The following is a 12,616-nucleotide window of genomic DNA, read 5'->3' on the forward strand; positions in this document are numbered from 1 at the left end:
CTACTTTATATGTGGGACGCCTAACCACAGCATGGAGCGCCAAGCGGTGCCATGTCCACACCTGGGATCCGAACCGGCGAGCCCCAGGCCGCCTAAGCGGAACGTGCAAACTTAACTGCTGCACCACTGGGCCAGCCCCCTTATTCATTTCTTAACTGCATTACAACCCCACGTTTTTAGAATTTCAGATTTAAAGGATTCATGATTAAATCACAAAGTCACTTTGCAAAGAACACGAAGAATTTGGCTTCTTAGTGAGTGCTGCCATCTTGTGTCTACCATTCCATGAGAGAAAAAGTTGAAAATGGTAAAAATTATATTGAAGTATTTTTGTTTTGTTTTTGGTGGAACTTAAAAAAAAAAAAAAAAGACACTCAGTCATTTATTTAGTTGTCCAGCAGCAGCCTTGGTCAGATTGAGATGACAATGTCAGTTAAAAATCAGCTTTCACATTTGTTTATGATATCTCCTTCTCTATTATCCCTTAGTCAGTCACAGTGAAATTGAGATGTGAAAACTAGTATGAATCTATATCGGGGTTCTAAATGATTACGTTTCAAAATAGTTTTGAAAGAGTTAGTGTAAGATGTGAATTGTTCCGTGATGCATGCTTGGCAGTATTAGTGTTATATTTCTTGGTGTTTAGACCTTATTATGCTCTGTTGTTTTCACCTTAAAACTGTACTATTCAGAATGTACACCTGAAATTTACACAATGCTATAAGCTAGTGTGACCTCAATAGAACATTTTTTTTTAACTGTACTATTCTATTTATTGACAACAAAATTGTCAAAGGAAGATGGAAAGAGCTATATGGGATTTTTAGAGTTATTTGCTATGATGTGTTCACTTGCACTGAAAAAATGTAAAATGAAACTGACTTTAAAAACAGATGACACTGAGAGAATTTTGGCATTGATCTTGCAGATGTCTTTAAAAATAGTCATTCTACCCTTTATAGACATTTAGTTTTAACAGACAATGTGGGTTTTTTTGAAAATGTTAATGACTTATTATAGCTTTTTGTTCTTTTCTGCTTTTAAAAATCTGGAGTGTGATTATTATTCAAAATTGGAGTCCTCTCAAGTTCATAGAGTTGTAACTCTAGAGGAAAAATCATAGCTCTTGGAGTCCGGTGTTCCTGATTGTGATCTTGGGCAAATGTTTTTTTCCCCTTATGTATAAAATGAAGATAGTATCTCCCTTACAACACTGACTACATACTATGTTCTTATTGTATATTAGCTTCCTTGCTTTTTTCTCCCTTCTGCTTTTGCTACTAAACTCTCTAGGTGACGTCAGTGATGTAATCAGGCGCACAAAACTGATACATGTGAGAATTAGTTGTAGCTAAGTGTTCTGATTCTTGTTTAGGACAAGAAAAGAATAAAATCAGCAACAGTAATATTTTTCATTTCCGGATTGCTGGGTAGTGGTCCATTTCCCTTGGCTATTTTGTTAAAATGTTTTCTTTTGTTTTAATTTTAGGCCACTGAAAGGTATGATATATTTGATCCAAGACAGTCCATTTCAGTCCAGGAATCTACAGTGGTGACAAGGACATGGGACTCCTCCTGCCAGATTCCAGATGGTTCAATACAGTTGACATCCTGGCTGACAACTGTGAAAAAGAACTTTGGATTATTTTATTTTATTGTTGTGGGACACCACAATCCCAAATCCATAGGACACATCAGGTAACCTCTCTTGTCACTTGAGAAAAACTTGAGAAATTTTACTGAGGTCCCTTTTTCTTTCAAAATCTCGTACATAAAAGCAAGGAGCCAGAGTATTGTAAATAACCCTCTCCCTCTTAGTAACTTATTGTTTTGAGAATGAACTGGTTAACTTTGGTATGGAATATAATTAAGAAAGACATGTTTTTGATTTAATTTAGTCTACTTATGAGTTTAGAATCTATTTCTCTTTAATTTTTCAAAGATATTTATAGATCCCTAAAATATATTTAGATATTTAATTGCAAAACATTTTCGAGAAAAGAACTCTTGAACTTTCTAGACTGATATAGAGAAGATAAGTACTACTGGTTTTTTCCCCTCGAGATTTTATTGTGAAATTTCCAGAAATACAGAAAAGTTGAAAGAATTTTACAGTGAACAACCATACAACCATCCCTAGATTCTACCATTACCATTTTATCATACTTACTTTAACCTGGATCTGTCCCTCTATATCCATCGGTCTATCTATCCACCAATTCTTAATTTTTTGGATGCATTTCAAAATAAGTTGGTTTTGTTCTCACCACACACAAAAAAATTATAATTATGTGAGGTGATGGAGTCTAGTAATCATTTCACAATATACACGTGCATCCAATCATTACTTCATACACCTTAAACTTACACATTGTTATATAGCAATTATATCTCAATAAAGCTAGGGGAAAAAGTTGTTGGCATTTCTCAGGTGTTCTAAAATGACACCTATCTCCAATACATTCCTATTTGATATCCAGTGTAAAGTCCCAGTGTTTTCTTAAACTCACTAAAGACATGAACTATATTGACATCTTATGTATTTGATCTCCTGTGGAGTCTGTATACTAGAGCATCTGATAATATGTGTTTGCCACTGAATCATAGAAGTCAGGAGAGTGTTTGGTGCTTGATTCATAATGCTAAACAGAGTTATTAATGCAGATTCACAACTGTGTTTTGTATAGAATGTTGCTGTTTGTTTCACTATTTCCTCTCAGAATTACAGAGTAATTTAAGAAATTTAGAATTTTAGAAATCTAGATAGAAAGCTATGATAGGAAAATATTTTTCTCATAGGATGATACTCATAATATCCCTTTAGAGAAAAATATTTCTGTCATCTAAAATATACATTTATAACTCTCCAGCCATACCTTCCATCTCAATATGGCTCATTCCTTAATGTTTCTTAGGAACTTTCAGAAGTAGTATGTGCATCAAAATCACCTTGTACCCTTATTATAGCGCTTATCTCATTGTATTATGATTTTTTTTATTTGAACGTGTCTACCACTAAACTGTATACTCCTTGAAAGCAAGAATTTTGCTTCTGTCAGTGTATACTCATCATTATTCCTGGAATATAGATGGTACTCAGTACTGTGCAATAACTGAATTTAAGAAATGTTTCAAATAGAATTAAAATTTTTTTTCTTTCTTGCTAAGGCTTCAAGTTCCCTCTAGAATTCTAAAATAACCTTTGCTAATGAGGATGTCTGATACTGTTACTGTAAAAAATGAAACTGAAACAATGAAGGATTTGGAGGCAGAAGTGAAAGATACAACCAGAGTTGAAAATCTTATCAAATCAGAAAACTACGGGAAGATTTTGGCAGAGAAGAATGAACGTTGTATTGACAACAACATTGATTTGCAGGTAAACGGAATTTCTCTCCGGCTACAAATACTGAATATTCAATATATAGTTATAATCTTCATACAAAACTCACTTTCAGGATTCTAAACAGGTAAGTTGACTCTGGGGGACGTGCCTATCAGCTGATTTTTGAGCCCTCTGGATTAGCTGGTTGAGTCTATCTCTTTGATTTGCTTGTGTCATGTAACATAATTCTTTTTATTTGTATATGGCCAGTATGTTTTTTATTGGCTTTCTACTTTTTCATTCTGCTCTGTACATAATAATAAGTAATGAAGAGTTCAGAATTTAACCTAAGAGCTCTTAGGGGAGAGAAGAATAGAGAGTTTGAAACTGCAGAAGTTCTTTTGATAAAAGCAGCCCTCAAAGAAAGCAATCAACCAACCATGACTGAGCAAAGAAGTTGGTGGAAAAAAAGTCACTTGAGGCTTTTGATGCTACACATATTTGATAACTTAGCACTAACCACTGAGAAGGCTTTTAATTCCACGCACAGATAGAAATTGGTGAGTTGGTCAGCAGATGCACGACAGGTGAAAATTGTTTGAAGTAGTACTTATAGTACTTACTTCTAAGTGTTTCAGTTATCTACTGCTATATAACAAAGTGTTGCAAAACAAAGGGCTAACAATGTCAAAACAACAACATTTTATTTTTTAATACCTCATGATTTGTGAGTCAGGAAATGGAACAAAGGCTTGGCTGAGTGAATTTTCTGTTGCACAAGGCATCAAAAGAGGTCCCTTGCTGATATTTAACTGGCAGATGGCCTGACCTGGAAGGTCCAAAACTGTTTCACTTACATCTGGCACCTTGGTGGGAATGACTGGAATATAGGCTCAGCTGGAACTGGAAACACTACCTATAGTCCCTCTAGCATGGTAGACTATAAGACTTATTATGTGGCGACTCAGAGGTCCCAGAAAGAGTGTTCCAGGAGCCAAGCAAATCTACAAGATTTCTTTTGACCTGGGCTGGGAAGTCCCAGAATGTCGTTTGATGATGCGTGTCAGTAGGGCCAGCCCACATTCAAGGGAAGGGGCATTAGACCCTGCCTCTCAGTAGGAAAGACTTTTATTCTACCACAAAAAGTTATTTTAAAATACTATCTTTAACACTTCTGTTTTAGTTTAGCCCTATGAATAAGAATTCTATTTTTGGAGAAAGTACTCTGTTGTTCTTTCTACATTCTAAAGACCTTGAGGGCTACATGCCAAAAATTGTACCTTCATTTTTTTATGATAAGTAAAGAGGTCTCTTTTAAAGATTAATTCCTTCATTCAGTCAAAAACTTTCTTTAGGGGCTGGCCCGGTTCTGTAGTGATTAAGTTCACACCATTCACTTTGGCAGCCTGGGGTTCACAGGTTCGGATCCTGGGCACAGACCTAGCACCGCACATGAAGCCACGCTGCTGCAGCATCCCACGTAAAATAGAAGAAGATTGGCACAGATGTCAGCTCAGCAACAATCCTCCTAAAGCAAAAAGAGGAAGATTAGCAACAGATGTTAACTCAGGGCCAGTCTTCCTCTCACACACACACACACACACACACATACACACACAAAAACAACTTGCGTTATTCTCCATTATGTGCCACAAATGTGTTAGAAAGTGATAGCAATTCGTGCAGCTATGAGAAAGCGTTTAGGCCTCGCTGATTAAGTATAGTCAAGTAGTAATTATAGAAGAAATTGGGAGGCATACATATTTTTTCTACTCATTTTTAGTAATAGCACTTTTTAAACAAAAAATCTCCATGCCTGCAATCAGTACACTCAGTGGTGGCAGTGTGCCAGTATCTTGATTGAATAAGAGAAAACCTACTAAAATTCTTTTGCATTCCTGATTGAAATACAGTCATGTGGTGTTAGGCGATTTCATCGTTGTGCAAACATCATAGAGTGTACTTACACAAATCTAGATGGTATAGCCTACTACACACCTAGGCTATATAGTACCTTATAGGTACTTATAGGACAACTGTCATATATGTGGTCCATCACTGACTGAAACATCATTTTGCAGCACATGACTGTAGTGAAATATTTCCTTGTAGTCTCTTTTCTGCACCTGATGTTCACTCTTCAGGTCATGCTTATCAAGAGGCGATTAATTTGGATTATTGCTTTTCCTCCTATGTTTGTTGTGTTGCCCTTGGCAATAAGCACAAAAATATTCTCATGACCACTATTGAAGCATGTCCCAGTTGTTCGTACTACAGGAAAATTTCATGCACTCCCCAAACACTTTTGTTGTTGTTAGTGCCATTGAGTCAACTCTGACTCCTAGTGACCCTGTGTACAGCATAGTGAAACCCTGCCTGGTTTTTTTTGCACCATCCTCTCACCTTCTGGTGCTGTATCAGACAATGCTTGGCTGCTATTCATAGGGTTTTCATGGCCAATTTTTTCAGAAGTGGGTGGCCAGGTCCTTTTTCCTAGTCTGTCTTAGTCTGGAAGCTCCACTAAAACTAGTTCAGCATGGGTGACTCTGGTGGTATTCGAAATACCAGTGGCATAGCTTTCAGCATCACAGCAACACACAGCCACCACAGCATAACAACCAATAGATGGGTATTATGGTTCTCTCACTGGGAAATCTTAACCACTAGACCACGAGTGCAACTCCCCCAAATACTCATTGAAAATATACTATATCAAGGAAATACTATAGTAAGCAAAAATGGGCATGGTCTCTGACATGTTCCATATAGCATGGTGTCTGTAAAGACTGGGAAGAGGAACAAAGAGAATATGAGAATTCATTTTATGTTAATCCATTGAATGCTATATTCACTGTTTATTCATTTGTTTATTAAGAATTTACTATATGTGGGAATATTTACTGTGCTTGGAGCTTTTTTGGGTCCAAGATGCCTCTGTGCAGGGTGTCTGGCAAGGGGCTTACAATCGAAATAATATGAGAGATTTAAGTCATGGAAATTAGGAATGGAAGCAGATAAGATCAGAAAATTTTTTTCCTATGTTTTCACCTGACACAGTGTAAAATAGAATCAACTATTTTAAGCATGAACAGGGAATAGAGTGTTGTGTTAAAAAAAAAACCTGGTTAATATAAAGTTGCCTTTTAACTTAATATGGAGTTACCTATTATGAAATACCTTTTTTCTAAGATATTACTAGACATTTTGTCTTCCTTTAGTAACTCTAAGATACTACCTAAAGGTTTAATTTTAAATAGTAACTATTATTTTTACTCATATTTAGATGTATGTGCCAAAGAATGTAGATTTCCTATTAAGAATTTCGAGTAAACCAATATATTCTCTATCATTCTGAAGATCAGCTACCATGAGTATAACTTATGTCTGTTGTCTTCCGTCAGCATAGTAATATTTAAAGTACTTAGGAAAATGGAAATGTTTTCCTGAAGAAGCATACATTTCATCCATTTACAAGTCTTAATTTCCTGACCATCGTAGCTGCTTTAATACTATGAAGAAATCTTTCTGTTTTCTACTATTGGTTATGGAGAGCATTTACATGAAAAATAATTTGATCAAACTAGAGAGAGGTCCACAAAGATTATCTCATAAAGTTCCTTGACCATTTTTATTATAAATAATTCTGCTTGTATGGCTCTCTACTCTTTAAAAATTATTTGCTGTTTTTTTATTCAGACTTTTGTTTTGGACTACAATCTTTTATAGAAATTTTAGGGTTACTTTCTTAAGAATTTCTTAAGAATACTTTAGAGCGAATTCGAGTAATCTATGTGCTTTAATGTCAAGACACTAACTCTCCCACATAATTGCTATAAGGTTGTTCTGAATTATTGATTATGGTCCCAAATAATTGGATCTTGAGTTACATGTTGGACTTTCTATGATTATTAAGTATTTGGAAGTTTGGGGTAGTGAGGTGTCAAGTTTCTAAATCCAGAAAATGTTTGATTTGTTAGACTATTACTAATCTTTAACATAGGATCAATGGAGGGGTGAAGTGTTTCCTTTGGTTTCCTTTGTATAACTTATTTGTATGGCCTCCATTGTTTGATATTTCTCAGGGATAGATTTTTTAGATTAAATTTAGGGTAAATTACTTGCGTTGACTTTTGCCATCATTTGTTTGAAATGTAAAATTAGAAATCTTGTGCTCTGTTACTTACTAAAGGTTCAAACTCAACTTTCTTATTCTTTACAGTTGTATCTTTGTACTTGACAAATGCTCTGTCTAAGGATGTTCATCTATATAAATGTGTATGTAAACATCTAAAACATATTTTGGATCAGTTTAAACAACAATCCCTCTCCCCACAAACTGTTTATTGAACAGTAGGGTGGCAAATCCATGTTGTTTTGGTAACCCTTGTTGTGGAGGAAGTAAAGAACTGATTTTTGTTGACAACTAGGGCTTATGTGCCAGAGTGCGTGAACAGTTTCTGATATATATAAGTGAATTTTCCACACGCAGAATCAGTTGAAGTATGTATTTAGTATATTCTCAGTTTCTGTGGCAAGCCCTTTGATGGTCAAGATGAGACTTTTGCATCTTGTATCCCCCAAGTTAGTTCCAGTGCATTTCTTTTAAAAGGGGAGGATAGGGCAAGTAAGGGACAAGAAAGCAATGGCAATCCAGTAAGATAAGCAGAAAAACTCAGGGTACAAGCCAACTTCCAGTGAGGTTAATGGGCATCAAATTCCTTAATTGATGAAACATGCAAAAGAATTTCTGTTGAAAGGATTGAATAAAAGTCTGTCTATATAAAATCATAAAAATCTTAACTGTTTTCCTATTTGACTAACAAAGGTAAAAAATTGTATGTAAAGTAAAATTTATTTCTTGACATAAGCTCCCAAGAATTTCAGTGCATTATTTTTGTTTCTTTGTATTAAGCTTCCTGTCTGTATACTGTACTTTTATTGTCTTTTATTAATATTTAATGAGTTCAGCTTTTAAAACTTAAAATTCACTTCCCATAGTACACTTTACTTTTTAAATTATTTCTAGAATTTGGTACTCTTTCTGTTGAACCTGGGTTATATGCACATATGATAGCTAGCACTTATGTAAACACATTTGCTTTTCCCAGTGCTTTATTATGACATCTATAAAGAAGATGTTCACCACATCGTATAGATGGAGAAATGCTTTTACGTAATATTTTTACTTCTTCCAATAATTTTCATGTATATCACCAGTAGTATGGTGAGATCCTTTATCTTCATTTAATATAAGGGGTAACTGTAAACCAGAGTCTGTGGCTTTCTCTGGGGACTTTTCCTTAGTGTTAAGACTCAGGCCTTTGGATATTTAGTTCTGTGCTCTTTCACCCAAAGTGTTAAATGGTATAAACAGGTTACTGATTGGCTTTGGTTTGTCGGTTTATTGAATTTTTTTTTAAAAAGTTCACTCTCCCAACTCAGAAAACTTTGCTGTTTTCTCTTATTCCAGTGGAAGTTATCAATTTGACCTCTTGTTTTTATTGTTCTTGACCTTTAGTTAGACATTTAACTCTTTAATGCCTTATCTTCTCTTCATAATTACCATTAATCTTTGCTATTGCCTTGAAAAGTAGTGAGAATTAGTAAGGTCTTCAAGGGATATTAAGAGCCTTAGTTGAAATATCTCAACCATTACACTTTATATGTTCATCATAATTACAAATCAAAAACAACCTTCTTTTTGAAATGTTAGGTTTCCTCTCAATTGACTAACATTCATTGGTGATTGTCTTAACATGCAATATTATTCATAAAGATTATTCTGTTCTTTCTTAGTAATACATAAATCTCGTTTCATTATTTCAATACTTTCATTTTTCTTTCCTTTGTTTTCCTTTATAATAAACTTCAAATTGTTCTTAGCAGTACAAAGATAGGCAAAGAAAGTTAGTGAGAATGTTAGACCAAAAGAGACCTTATGATTAATCAAAAAAATTAGAAAACAAAACCTATGTGCCATTCCCGTATATTAAAGTTGACTGCATAGATTTAGGGTTTTGTTTCTTTTGTTATTAATTGTAAAGATTTCTGATTTAGGGTAGCAATTAACATATAGGTAATGTTTTGAGGATCCTTTCAGATTCATATTCAAAATAAATCTTAAATCTGTTTAAAGTTCTTTTATTGTAAACAAAAGAACAAAGTACTGAAATCATCAACCATGTTTGTTTTTCTTCGCACTCAAATTTGGTCTATAGGGCAGTACAGTAAAAAACAGTCTACATTCATTGTAATATTACTTAATCATTTATTATTGAACTGCAGTTTTTCTCCAAGGTAGCAGCTAGCTCTGACAATGTATTAATATCAGTTTCAAACTGAAATTCTAGTCAAGATGTTTCATATTCTGCACCCATTTATAGGCCCAATTCCTGTCCTATACTACAGTGTCAAACAATGTAAATTATAAATTGGGTGCTTTGTCCCTCAGCCTTCTAAGTTCTAACTTAATTAGCATGTTTCTGGAGTCATAAAGATCTGTTAAACAAGCTGCTAAATTTTTACTGTGACACTGAAGTTCTCTTAAAAGTGAAAAGCAAAACAATAGAGAAAAATCAATGAAACCAAAAGTTGGTTCTTGGAAAGATCAACAAAATTGACAACCTTTAGTTAGATGGACTAAGAAAAAAAGAAGACTCAAATTACTAAAATAAGAAATTAAGTGGGGATGTTACTACCAATTCTACAAAATAAAAAAGATTGTAAGAAAAGACTATGAACAATTTTTGTATGCCAGCAAATTGGATCTAGGTGAAATGGACAAATTCCTGGAAACATAAAACCTACCCAGAAAGACTAAATCACAAAGAAACAGAAAATCTGAATAGACCGATAACCGATAACTAGTAAGGAGATTGAAGCAGTATTCAAAAATCTCTCAACAGAGAAGAGTCCTGGTGGATCTCATGCCTTTGCTGGTGAATTCTACCAAACATTTAGAGAAGAACTAATACCAATCCTACTCAAACTTTTACAAAAAATTAGAGGAGGGAGAACTTCCTAACTCCTTCTGTGTGGCCAGCATTACCCTGATACTATAGCTAGACAAAGACACTACAAGAAAAGTAAACTACAGATCAACGTCCCTTATGAACACTGATGCAAAAATCTTCAACAAAATACTAGCAAACTGAATTCAGTAGTATAGTAAAAGGATTATATGCCATGACTGAGTGAGATTTATTCCTGGAATGCAAAGATGGTTCAACATGTGGAAATTGTTTGATGCAGTACACCATCTTAACAGAAGGAAGGGGGAAAAGCACCTAGTCATCTTAATTGATTCAGAGAAAGCCTTTCAGAAAACTCAACACCGTTTTATGATTAAAAAACACTCATAAAACTAGCAATAGAAGCAAACTAACTCAGCATAATAAAAGCCATATATGAAAAACCCACATTGAACATCATACTGGTAAAAGACTGAAAGCTTTTCCACTAAGATCAAGAACGAGGCAAGGATGCCCACTACTTGTGCTTCTAGTCAACACAGTGCTGGAAATTCTAACCAGAGCTATTAGGCAAGAAAAAGAAATAAAAGACATCCAAATTGGAAAGGAAGAAGTAAAATTATCTCTGTTTGCAAATGACGTGATTTTATGTATAGAAAACCCTAAAGATTCACACACAAAACTGTTAGAGCTAATAACTGAATTCAGTAAAATAGCAGGATACAGTCAACACAAAAAATCAGTTGTATTTCTATACACCAACAATGAACAATCTGAAGAGGAAATTAGAGAAGCAATTCTATTTACAAAAAAGAATAAAACACTTAGGAATTAATCAAGGACACAAAAGACTTATACAGTGAAAACTACAAAACATTGCTGAAAGAAAGAGACACAACTAAGTGGAAACACATCCCCTGTTCAGGGATTGGAAGACTTAATATTCTTAAAATGCCAATACTACTCAAAGTGATCTGCAGATTCACTGCATTCCCTGTCAAAATCCAAAAGACATTTTTTGAAGAAACAGAAAAACCCATTCTAAAATTCATATGGAGTCTCAAGGGACCCAGAATAGCCAAAACAATTTTGAAAAAGAACAAAACAAGTTCTCACACTTCCTGATTTCAAAACTTACTGCAAAGCTACAGTAACCAAAACAGGGTGGTACTGACATAAAGACAGACAGATAGACCAACGAAATGGAATAGAGAGGCCAGAAATAAGGCCTTGCATATATGGTCAAATGATTTTTGATGAGGGTGCCAAGACCATGGAGAAAGGACAGACTTTTCAACCTATGATGCTGGGAAAACTAGAGCTCCACGTGCAGAAGAATGAAGTTGGGCCTCTCCCTAACACCGTACAGTAGTCCCTCTCTCCCCCTTTATCTGCTGTTTCAAGTTCCACGGTTTCAGTTACCTGTGGTCAACCATGGTCCAGAAGCAGATGATCTTGCTTCTGACGTACCATCAGAAGGTCAGTGGTAGCCTAACGCTGTATCCCAATGCCTGTGTCATTCATCTCATTTCATTTCATCACATAGACGTTTTATCTTGTAACATCACAAGAAGAAGGGTGAGTACAGTACAGTAAGATATTTTGAAAGAGAAACCACATTCACATAACTTTTATTACTGTATATTGTTGTAATTGTTCTATTTTTGTAATTGTTATAATTGTTCTATTATTAGCTATTGTAATTAATCTCTTGGTGTGCCTAATTTATAAATTAAACTTTTATCATAAGTATGTATGTATAGGAAAAAACATAATATATATAGGATCCGATACTATCTAGTTTCAGGCATCCACTGGGGGTCTTGGAACATATCCCCTATGGATAAGGGGGAACTATTATGTACAGAAATTAACACAAAACGGATCGAAGACCTAAACAGAAGAGCTAAAACGGTAAAACTCTTAAAAGAAAACATAGGTGAAAAGCTTTGTGACATTGGATTTGGAAATGATCTCTTAGATATGATGCCAGGGGGGCTTTCTCCGTCGCCAGCCCCACCTCCAAGACACCTCCAGCACCCAGGGATACCTGCTGCAACCTGCACACTCAAAAGGGAAGGGGCCACAAAGCTGGAGCTGCCAGCCCCATTTAAAGTTGACAACTTTAAGGAGGGCAAAGGGTGAAGACTGCAAAACCACAAAACAGACTGAAGAAGGTGTGAGGTGAGTCTCCCACGATTCTGCATCTCAACAAGCTCCCAGCTAATGCCATTGTTGCTGGTCAACAGGCTGTGGGCAGTACTTTGAGCAATGAGAATGTAAGATACCTAAGAGAAAAGCAACAACACTGATGAAGGAA

General features: G+C 35.1%; 1 protein-coding gene across 16 annotated transcripts in view; it reads left to right on the plus strand.

The window, feature by feature from the left end:
• The first annotated feature begins 1,558 nt into the window (after nt 1-1,558).
• Nucleotides 1,559-12,616, plus strand: part of R3HDM1 (R3H domain containing 1) — a 115,026-nt gene continuing 103,968 nt past the window's right edge. For 13 of the 16 annotated variants that reach the window (XM_023622830.2, XM_014732445.3, XM_023622836.2 and 10 more), the window contains exons 1-2: nt 1,559-1,698; nt 3,169-3,379. In XM_023622830.2, the coding sequence (XP_023478598.2) occupies nt 3,209-3,379 (171 nt within the window). In that variant the 5' untranslated portion in view covers nt 1,559-1,698; nt 3,169-3,208. Of the gene's footprint in view, nt 1,699-3,168; nt 3,380-12,616 lie in introns of those variants that run through there. The other 3 variants (XM_070240778.1, XM_070240779.1, XM_070240780.1) reach the window with 3 other exon arrangements.

The sequence above is a fragment of the Equus caballus genome, chromosome 18, assembly GCF_041296265.1.
Source record: "Equus caballus isolate H_3958 breed thoroughbred chromosome 18, TB-T2T, whole genome shotgun sequence".
NCBI lineage: Eukaryota > Metazoa > Chordata > Mammalia > Perissodactyla > Equidae > Equus > Equus caballus.